Source organism: Rana temporaria, chromosome 6, assembly GCF_905171775.1.
Source record: "Rana temporaria chromosome 6, aRanTem1.1, whole genome shotgun sequence".
NCBI lineage: Eukaryota > Metazoa > Chordata > Amphibia > Anura > Ranidae > Rana > Rana temporaria.
Window position 1 is genome coordinate 13,926,297 of NC_053494.1, and position 11,288 is coordinate 13,937,584.

Sequence of the window (11,288 nt, forward strand, 5' to 3'; positions counted from 1 at the left end):
ATGTCATTTGGGTACAGTGTTGCATGACTGTGCAATTGTCATTCAAAGTGCAACAGTGCTGAAGGCTTAAAATTGGCCTGGGCAGGAAGGGGGTAAAAGTGCCCAGTATTGAATTGGTTATATGTTGTTTGTTAGTTGTGACCCACATACTGTGTACATTATACTGTACATAGACCTGACCAAGGTGTTCATTGTCTCAACAGTTGCTGGTTTTCACCACTTAAGACCCGGACCATTATGAGGGTTAAGGACTTGGCCCCTTTTTGCGATTCGGCACTGCGTCGCTTTAACTGACAATTGCGCGGTCGTGCGACGTGGCTCCCTAACAAAATTGGCGTCCTTTTTTTCCCACAAATAGAGCTTTCTTTTGGTGGTAATTGATCACCTCTGCGGTTTTTATTTTTTTTGCGCTATAAACAAAAATAGAGCGACAATTTTGAAAAAAAATGCAATATTTTTTACTTTTTGCTATAATAAATATCCCCCAAAAATATATATATAAAAAAAGTATTTTTTTTCCTCAGTTTAGGGCAATACGTATTCTTCTACATATTTTTGTTAAAAAAAATCGCAATAAGCGTTTATCGATTGGTTTTGCAACGCAGTGCCGAATCGCAATTAGCGCTCTAGTCATTTGGCAGCCAAATCCTCCGGGGCTGAAGTGGTTAATATCCGGGGTTATCCAAGGCATTTGAAGTTTCTGTAACTTTGATACATTGTAGTTTTTTTATTTTGTTCTGTATCCAAGCTTTGGGAGAATAGTGATCTATTCAGAGAAGGAGACTTCTCCTCCTGTGCAATGTGACTGGCCGCTGACTGCTCTGGCATGAGATCAGTGTAGGGGGGTCTCTGGTTGGGGTCCCTCGGCCCCTGGTCAGGCTCTGTCCCCTTCCAGTCCTCTATTGTACTATTGCTGAGTCACAGTGACTCTTGGCTCCAATCTAAACAGAGTAATCAGGGGTGGGGGTGACTACGGCTTCCTATAGAAACTCTTCTCTCTTCTCCTTCTGTTCTAGCAGAGCCTTCCACAGATCAACATCTGAGACCAGAAGGTGTCCTCCTCCTCCATTGTCCTCCTCTATTGTCCTCCTCCTCTATTGTCCTCCTCTACTGTCACCATGTCCAAGAAAGTCATCACAGTCTTCGGAGCCACAGGTGAGTGAGGAAGGAGAATCTGCAATGGGGGGGGGGGGGAGGGGACACTGTCAGCGAGCGGACGGTGAAGCTCCTGTGCAAAAAGTTCACCGATCAATTATGCGCTTCAAGGCTTTTTCCTTGAGTGCCGTACGGCTTGGAGTGAGACAATGGGGTTGATTTACTAAAGGCAAATAGACCGTGCATGCTGCAAGAGCAGTTGCTCCAGAGCTTAGTAAATGAGAGCAAGCTCTGCTGACTTCCATCATCCAATCACGTGCAAGCAAACATGCTGTGTATTTATTTTCCTTGCATGTGATTGGGTGTTCATTATAAAAATGAAGCTTGACCTCATTTACTAAGCTCTTGAGCAGGGGGTGGGAAACCTGTGGCGCTCCAGCTGTTGTGGGACTACATTTCCCATGAGGCATTGCAAGGTTGGCAGTTACAATTACTCCCAGAGGCATGATGGGACTTGTAGTTCTGCAACCGCTGGAGTGCCACAGGTTGCCTCCCCCTGCTCTGGAGCAACTGTACTTGCAAATGTGCACAGTCTATTTGCCTTTAGTAAATCAACCCCAAAAGGGAGTAGACGCCTCCTGAAAATGTACCTGTTAGTGTAGGAATCCTCAAACTACGGCCCTCCAGCTGTTGCGGAACTACACATCCCATGAGGCATTGTAACACACTGACATTCACAGACATGACTGAGCATGATGGGAATTGTAGTTCTCGAGACCTCCGGGCCCCTGGGGACCTTTGGACCCTTTAATAAAAAGAAAGAAGGAAAAAAAAGAAATACAAAAAATATATAAAATATTTATTTATTTATTTTTATAAAAAAAAGAGTGCTCAGAGTGACTAGGGTGTGGCCAGGCACACCTGGCACACCCCCTGCGCACACCTATGCTCTTTCCTGCCAGTGTCATTTACACAGTAATCAATGCATTTTTATAGCACTGATCACTGTATAAATAACAACGGTCCCAAAATAGCATCAAAAGTGTCCGATATGTCCGCCATAATGTCGCAGTCATGATAAAAATCGATGATCGCCGCCATTACTAGTAAAAAAAAAAAAAAAAATCATAAAATGCTGCGTCCATCTTCACCCCTCTTCCTTCCAGGGGGCCGTGGACTCCGGCTCTGTGACTGGCCGGAGTCACGTGACGTCACTCTCTTGCATGTGCACAGGAGCCGACGGTCACCGCACAGGTCCTTTAGAAACAGCACGATCGTGCCCTTTCTTCAAGGCGCATTGGCCAATGACATTGGCGCAAGCGTATAAGGTAAAGGTTTAGGAGATATTTCCAGTACCCACAGGTAAACCTTATGATAGGCGCCCCTGTAGGTAAAAGTGGTGTAACAAGGTTTACAACCAGTTTAAAGGGGTTGTAAAGGTAAACGTTTTTTCACCTTAATGCATTTAGGAAGACAGGATCCGTGGTAGGGCTCCTGGAAGCGGCACCTCCGTCTGCTGCAGCTTGCCACGTGAAGTGCTGGGCCATTGCTTCTCCTAAATCCTAAGACTAGAGTTGAACCTCGGATTATGAGCATAATCCGTTCCAGGAGAATGCTCGTAGTCCAAAGTACTCACATATCAAAGCGAGTTTTCCCATTGAAATAAATGGAAACAAAAATAATTTCTTCCGTATTGACTTCAATGGGATGCAATACCGAATGCGGCCAGAGGTGGAGGGGGGGCTCCAGAGAGTGCCGAAAACGGCCTAAAAGGCCCGAGGACACTTTGGCTTGTTTCCTGCGCCCCCGTACCTCAGACCAAATGAGGTACTGCAGGCCAATGTTCGGCTTTTCTCGGCTCCTGCGCCCCCGTACCTTAGGTCAAATGAGGTACTGCAGGCCTATTTTCGCCTCTGCTCGGCTTTTGCGCCACCGTACCTCAGGCCAAATGAGGTACTGCAGGCCTATTTACCTTGAATCCTGCTCGTCTTGTGAGTCAACACTCGCAAACCGAGTCAGAATTTAAAAAAATAAAAAGTTGCTCGCAAATCAAAACGCTCTCAAACCAAGTTACTCTTAAACCAAGGTTCCACTGTATCCTGAAGACAAGATAATGCATCAAGTCTGCTGCAAGAAGACTTAATTCCTACATACATGTAAGTGAAAACCCTTAGCAACTGGCTGCAGGTATTCAGAGAGAGGCATACGAAGTCAACACTCAGCTAGCCCTACGGGGACGGTGCTACATATAGGCCCACTAGGAAGAAAATATGAAAAGTTCATTGTTATAATCTGTCCAGGAAAACCCTTTTGTGCTCTGATCACCTTTTTGTCTTCTGTCCAGGAGCTCAGGGCAACTCTGTAGCCAAGACTCTGCTAGAAGATGGCACCTTTGCCGTCAGGGCGGTCACTCGTGATGTGAAGAAAGAAGCTGCTTTGAAGCTGAAGGAGGCCGGCGCCGAGGTGGTGGCCGCAGATCTGGATGACGAGAAGAGCGTTGAGGCCGCCCTGAAGGGAGCTTATGGAGCTTTCGTGGTCACCAACTTCTTGGAACATTTCAGCAAAGATAAGGAATTTGCCCAGGTAAGCCGACACATCCCATGTTATCCCTCTGTTATCATACTATATGTACTAGAGTGCTCTTCCAAATAATGTAGACATGTAGGTATTTCTCCTCTAGATATTTTTAGAGAAGAAATGTAATTGTTGTTTTATCACCTAACCCAACCTTTCTCAACCTTTCTACCCCCACAGGAACCCTTGACATAATTTTCAAGTCTTAGGGAACCCCCGACAAATCCAGTTAATTGATGGTGAATGGGAAGAATGCCCATTACATTGGTGGTGAATGGAAAGAATGCCCATTACATTGGTGGCGAATAGGAAGAATGCCCATTACATTGGTGGTGAATGGGAAGAATGCCCATTACATTGGTGGTGAATGGGAAGAATGCCCATTACATTGGTGGTGAATGGGAAGAATGCCCATTACATTGGTGGTGAATGGGAAGAATGCTCCTTACATTGGTGGTGAATCGGAAGAATGCCCATTACATTGGTGGTGAATGTGAAGAATCCCCCGTACACACGATCGGTTTTCCTGCTGGAAAAAGTCTGATGAGAGCTTTTGGTCGGGAATCCTGACGGTGTGTATGCTCCATCAGAATTTTTCCAACGGAAAAACTGCTGGAAAAAGATAGAGACCGGGTTCTCTATTTTCCCGTCAGAAAAAAAAAACTGATCGGAATTTCCAAACGTGTGTACAAATCCTGATGCATGTTTGGAAAAAAAATCAACGCATGCTTGGAAGCATAGAACTTAATTTTCTCGGCTCGTCGTGGTCTTTTACATCACCGCGTTCTTGGCAGTCAAAAGTTCACTGAACTTTTGTGTGACCGTGTGTATGCAAGGCAGGCTTGAGAGGAATTTCGTCGGAAAAAACATTCAATTAATTTGTTTTTGGCAACTTAAATTTGGCAGAAAGTTACAACTGACTTCTTTCTTTTCAAGGGCAAATGTTTTGCGGACGTGTCTAAACGTCTCGGCCTGACATTAGTGGTGTTCAGTGGCTTGGAGAATGTGAAGAAGTTGACCAACGGAAAGCTGGAAGTGCCGAATTTTGATGGTAAAGGGGAGGCGGAGGAGTATTTCCGGGAGATCGGCGTGCCCATGACCAGTGTGAGACTCCCCTGTTACTTCGAGAACTTGCTGACCTTCTTCAGGCCACAGAAGGACAAGGAAGGCGATGGATACACTCTGTGTAAGATGATGTTGTAGCAGTGTTTAAATAACCTGATGCAGATTTTAAAAAAAGTACATATAGATACATATAGATGTGTAATGTATATTTATAGACATTAGAGATCAGAGCGGGTGAGATTACTCTTGTCTGTATGTAGGTGGGGCACAGCGTGGTGCGGAGTCAATGATTCACACCAGCAGGTGCAATAAACTTGTATTGAAAAAATGCAGCAACAGTTCACAACAAACCTGGTGGGAAACCACCCAGCCGGGCAGACTCACAGTTCAGCCGCGTGACAGGAGTAGATTCCCGCCAGAGTGACAGTCTGTTGAGAGGGGACTGAATGCGGTCTGGCCATCTGGTCCACAATCAGAAGAATGTCCAGGAGAGGCGAGTCCCTACTCTTGCCCTCCTCATCAGGAACCTTTCCCTAGCACTATTACTAGGAACCTAGGAACCTTTCCCTAGCACTATTACTAGGAACCTTTCCCTAGCACATTTTAACTAGGGTTGTCCCGATACCACTACCGAGTACAAGTACCGATACTTTTTTTCAAGTACTCGCCGATAGCGATTACTGATACTTTTTTTTAATGTCATGTGACAGTATTTTTTATTTTTTTTTTACAATTTTTTTCGTGATTTTTATTTTTATTTTTTTTGTGTTTTTTAGGGGGGGGGGTGGATTGTCAGTGTGTTTTTTTATTTTTTTTATTTACATTTTATTTTTATTTATTGTTTCAAAAAAAATATTTGTTGCAATTTTTTTTTTTTTTTAATCAGCCCTGTTGGGGGTCTTTGGAGAGATATCAGGGGTCTTAACATACCTCTGACATCTCCCCTTTAAGACAGAGGAAGGGACTAAGGACACAGATTCCCCAGTCCCTTTCTCTGCAGCCTCAGCTGAAATGAATGGACAGGAGCTCCTCCATTCATAAACTGAAGCATCGTAAACACAGGTTACGATGCTCAGTTATATGAATGAACAGAGTCAGTGATCACTGACTCTGTTCATTCTGAAAAGGAAGGAGCCGGGTTTAGCGGCTCCTACCTCCGCTCTCCATCCTGACAGATTGAGGGGGGAGAGAGGACAGCACTGAACACGGGGGGGGGGGGGGGGGGGGAGAGGACAGCACTGAACACGGAGGAAAGAGCACAGCACGGAACACGGGGGAAAGAGATGAGCACAGCACGAAACACGGGGGAAAGAGCACAGCACTGAACACGGGGGGGGGGGGGGGGAGAGGACAGCACTGAACACGGAGGAAAGAGCACAGCATGGAACACGGGGGGGGGGGGGAAAGCACAGCACAGAACACGGGGGAAAGAGCACAGCACGGAACACGGGGGAAAGACAGCACGGGGGGAGAAGACTTGCAACTCCCCTGCCTGCCCAGGTATCGGCTGAGGCATCGGAAATGCTTGGTATCGGTCCCGATACTAGTATCGGTATCGGGACATCCCTAATTTTTACCATTCTCCACTTTACCAAAATCTCCCAGGGTTCATCAATAAATCTTGACCTCATATTGACTTGTATAATATGAAGTATGATCCTATTCTATAGTGTGACGCTGATATTTATCATCTTGCAGGTCTCCCTATGGGCGACGTCCCCCTGGATGGGTTTTCTGTGGAGGATCTGGGTGGTGTTGTTCTCAGCATCTTGAAGTCGCCCTCAAAATACGCTGGCAAGGACATTGGTCTGAGCACGGAGAAGCTGACGATGGAACAGTATGCTGCCATAATGACCAAAGTACTCGGCCAGAACATCAGAGATGCCAAGGTAATAAGTGGTGATAAGTAATTACTCCAATCTAAAACAAAGAGTACATAGGAAACCAGGAGATCTGCCCAACATGGACAGAAATCCAAACCTAGTAGAGAATCAAGGTTGAATTTTTTTTCCATTTTCACTTTATTTGTGGATATTTTCGTCGGGTCTTAGGAATGGAAGAAAAGTTAGTCTGGGTCATCCATTCTCAACCCTTTTAACACATAGGAACCCTTAATATAACCCTTTAGGTCCCAGGGATCACCTGCTATATCTACCACTTGAGGTGTATTACCATTAACAGTAATTTTGAATATAAGAATAAATAAAAGAATAAAGGGTGCAGTTTGGTTTCCGATTTTTGACACCCAAGGCTGCTCGGTACAACAATATTGTCTAGAAAAGAAATGCAGACAGTAAAGTTGTTGGGTTTGCTCACATTGGTGGTTACTGGAGAAATGACAGCTTACATTGGTGGACATTGGAGAAGCACCTCCTTACATTGGTGGACAGTGGAGAAGGACCAACTTTTATTGGTGGACATTGGAGAAGGACCCCCTTTCATTGGTGGACAGTGGAGAAGCACCTCCTTACATTGGTAGACAGTGGGAAAATACTCCCTTACACTGGTGGATAGTGGGAGAGGGACCACCTTACACTGGTGGAGAGTAGAAGGACCCTCTTACATTGATGGAGAATGGGAGGACCGCCTTACATTGGTGGGCAGTGGAAGAGAGACCCTTTTTTTTATTTTTTTTATTGGCCACACTGCACAGTCCAGGGTGGTCACTGGGGAGAAAGGCCTCCTTACACTGGTGGTTAGTGGACAGAATGGCCATTTACATTGGTGATCATTGGGAAGAATGCTCCTTACATTGATTGTCAGCGGGAAGCAGGACCTCAATAAACTGGTGGTTATTGAAAAGAAAGCACCCATTACAGATAGTTAAATCATCTGTTCATTGGTGTCAGCGTTAACTTACTGGAGGGGCAGAAATTCCTCACTGCTTGAGGACCCCCTAGCAACCTCTAGAGTAGAGGTCTTCAAACTTTCTAAACAAGGGGCCAGTTCACTGTCCTTCAGACTTTAGTGGGGCCAGACTGTGGTCAGTGGCAGTTGTTAATGCCTCAGGCTTGATGGTCAGTGGCATTAAAAAAACAATTATACAGCATCCCTTTGGTTAAGAGAAGGAATAGTGCCCCACCCCCCATCATTGGTGTCAGTGGGAGGAATAATACCACATTGTTGGTGTCAGTGGGAGGAATAGTGTCCCCAGCATTGGTGTCAGATGGAAGAATAGTGTCCCCATCATTGGTGTCAGATGGAGGAATAGTGTCCCCATCATTGGTGTCAGATGGAGGAATAGTTTCCCCATCATTGGTGTCAGTGGGAGGAATAGTGTCCCCATCATTGGTGTCAGATGGAGGAATAGTGTCCCCATCATTGGTGTCAGATGGAGGAATAGTGTCCCCATCATTGGTGTCAGTGGGAGGAATAGTGTCCCCATCATTGGTGTCAGATGGAGGAATAATGTCCCCATCATTGGTGTCAGATGGAGGAATGGTGTCCCAAGGGTCCGATAAAGGCAGGCATCCAGCCCATGGGCTGTAGTTTGGAGACCACTGTTCTCCAAGAGTTCCAAGGATCTCTGATTGAGAGAGGCTGATCTGAATGGCTGCTGAAATACTGTCAGGAAACAGATCTTCAGAACTGGCACACATTTCTCTGTCCAAACATTCACCTTTCCTGCATTCTGAAGCCCTGATGAAGCCCTCTTGAGACATGTTGGACTTTTATGCCAATATAAAAGTTTCGGCTGGACTTATGCTTAAAATGTAACGGTCATGAAAGAATACAGGCCCTTCCCCAGCCAAAACGTCTGAAAATTCTATTTTCCTTGTTGCCAACCTTCAGTAATTGCTTGCGCAGGATAAGAACGCAGCAGGTGAATGTAGAACTTCCTGCATACTTGTTCTAGGCCAAGGACTGAAACCATGAAAGACGGGATCTGCATGCAACTAGTATTTTCAGAAGACCAGGAATGGCAGGCTACATATAGCACACCCCCCAACTTTTTGAGATGGGAATGAGGGACACCCATCAGCAAAAGTATGCAGGCATAGGACACACCCCTTGCCCCGCCCCTTAAAGGAGAACTGTACAAAAAACAAGATTGGTTAAACCCACAATTATATTGGATTTTGGAATTTACAAATGCAGCAATTTAGAAATCAAATGAAAGGTTTAGCTCTGGGAAACACTTTTTGATAGAGAAAAAGTGAATTTTATAGCGTATTTATCGGCGTATATCGCGCACTTTTTTGCCCTGAAAATCAGGGCAAAATCGTGGGTGCGCGATATACGCCGATACCCGCCCGACATATACCGAGCGCAGTACACTCAGGTATAGTCGGCCAGTCTCGGCTTCTTCCGCGGTCACGTCCTGGACGTGAGCGCGACAGTTGCCGAGCCTTCCCGAGTGTACTGCGCTCGGTATATGCCGGCGCAGTATTCAAAACTCGGCGCGGGAAACGAGCGGGGAGGACGCCGCAGAAGGACGCCGGACCCGCCGAAGAGGACACCGGACCCGCCGAAGAAGGACACCCGAAGCCGCAGAAGGACGCCGGACCCGCCGAAGAGGACACCCGAAGCCGCAGAAGGATGCCGGACCCGCCGAAGAGGACACCCGAAGCCGCAGAAGGATGCCGGACCCGCCGAAGAGGACACCCGAAGCCGCAGAAGGATGCCGGACCCGACGAGGGCGCCGATGGACGCCGCGCAAGACACCAAAACTGTAAGTACAAAAATAACTTTTTTTACACAGGATTGGGGGTCACTTTAGGGGTGCGCGGTATACAGCGATAAATACGGTAGATCAGACCAAAAGGAGGGACAAATGAGGACAGAGGGACATTGCTCCAAATCAGGGACAGTCCCTCAAAATCAGGGACAGTCGGGAGCTATGATAAAGTGCCTTGAAAAAGTATTCATACCCCCTTGACGTTTTCCACATTCTGTCATGTTAAAACCAAAAACATAAATGTATTTTATTGGGATTCTATGTGATAGACCCGGGGTCTCCAAACTTTTTAAACAAAGGGCCAGTTTACTGTCCTTCGAAATTTAAGAGGGCCGGACTGTGGCAGGTGGGAGTAGAAAATGTCCTGGCGTCAGTGGGAGTACACAACTCCCCATGATTGGTCTCAGGGGGAGTAACAGCGCTCCATCATTGGTATCAGAAGTAGTAATAGTGCTCCATCATTGGTATCAGAAGTAGTAATAGTGCTCCATCATTGGTATCAGTAGTAGTGATAGTGCCCCATCAATGGAGTCAATAGTGGTATCCAGGGGTCAAGTCCTGGGGAAAAAAGTGTGGGAACTCCCACCCACGATCCACTCCCCCACCAAAAAAAAATAAAAAATTATACGCTCATATGCATAATTACTAAACCGCAAGTTCTTTCTAAATCTCACAATAACTCACGGCAGACCTCCGCAATGTCTCCTGGGAACAATGACAAAAAGCTCCCAGGAGTTCATTGCGGCATCGAGGAACTGACGGAAAACCCGCACACTACCCGATGAATCCATATACAGGAAGCGACCTGTAACATAAAGGATTACTAAAGTTCGCCTGCCCTTGACAGTGACTCGAGCTGGGCATCGCCGCTTAGTGAACGATCGGCTCGGCTGCTCTAGTCCTGCAAAGGGAACTGCGTTCCTGCTGTGAAAAAAGTGCAGGAACTCCGTTCCCACGCGTTCCCGCAGGACTTGAGCCCTGGGTATCCCATGGTATCAATAGTACCCCATCTGTGGTATCAAAGGGAGGAATAGGGCCCTATGATTGGTGCCAGTGCTAGTGCCCCATCATTGGTTGCTGAAAGTGGGGGGAATAATGCCCCAGGGGCCAGGTAAAAGCAAGCAAAGGGCCGCAGTTTGGAGACCACTGTGATAGACCAACACAAAGTGGCACATAATTGTGAAGTGGAAGGAAAATGTATTACACGGCAGGTCCCTGTTTCATGGAGCTCATGTTTAACCTTCACTCTTTAACTTTTGCAGCTGACTCCCGAAAACTTTGGAAAGACGGACATCCCCGGGGCAAAGGAGCTGGTCAACATGTTTATATTCAACAGAATGAAACCAGACCGTGACATTGAACTCACTCTTCAGCTCAACCCCAAAGCTAAGGACTTCCAGAGCTGGCTACAGGAGAACAAGGCCGCCTTTGATAACCTGTGAACCTTGTCCCCTGAACAGACTGCGAATGGTTCCTCTAATGTTTCCTGTGCCACGTGGGTCAGACTTTTTTTTTTTTTCCCATCCTAGGCAAAGACCAAGCCACCTTTCAACTAAAACCAACCATGACTGTCATCTGTACTTGTATTAATAAAATGGATTTCCTGAATCCTTCGGGGCTTCCTTTCCTTGTGCTTGCAGTTGGAAAGGATGAAACATTACGGTCAATCCAGTTCACTGTGTGAGCACATCACTGCGGTATACAGTTGAACCTCGGATTACGAGCATAATCCGTTCCAGGAGAATGATCGTAATCCAAAGTACTCGCATATCAAAGCGAGTTTCCCCATTGACGTCAACGGAAACGAAAATAATTAGTTCCGCATTGACTTCAATGGCATGCAATACCACATGCGACCAGAGGTGGGGGGCGCCAG

At 46.4% G+C, this 11,288-nt stretch overlaps 1 protein-coding gene across 1 annotated transcript; it reads left to right on the forward strand.

Annotated features, from left to right (window-relative positions):
- Positions 1 to 838: 838 nt before the first annotated feature.
- Positions 839 to 11,020, forward strand: LOC120943144 (nmrA-like family domain-containing protein 1). Its single transcript, XM_040356276.1, has 5 exons — positions 839 to 1,155; positions 3,440 to 3,678; positions 4,606 to 4,855; positions 6,433 to 6,623; positions 10,675 to 11,020. The coding sequence occupies exons 1-5, from the start codon at positions 1,119 to 1,121 to the stop codon at positions 10,852 to 10,854; spliced, it is 897 nt and encodes a 298-aa protein (XP_040212210.1). The 5' UTR covers positions 839 to 1,118; the 3' UTR covers positions 10,855 to 11,020.
- The last annotated feature ends 268 nt before the right edge of the window (positions 11,021 to 11,288 follow it).

What these genes read in the sequence shown, in the direction of transcription:
- LOC120943144 (XM_040356276.1), top strand. Translation starts at nt 1,119, where the DNA reads ATGTCCAAGAAAGTCATCACAGTCTTCGGAGCCACAG. An exon ending in AGGCGATGGATACACTCTGT is followed by an intron (nt 4,856 to 6,432) that starts GTAAGATGATGT and finishes ATCATCTTGCAG; the next exon opens with GTCTCCCTATGGGCGACGTC. An exon ending in AGAACATCAGAGATGCCAAG is followed by an intron (nt 6,624 to 10,674) that starts GTAATAAGTGGT and finishes TAACTTTTGCAG; the next exon opens with CTGACTCCCGAAAACTTTGG.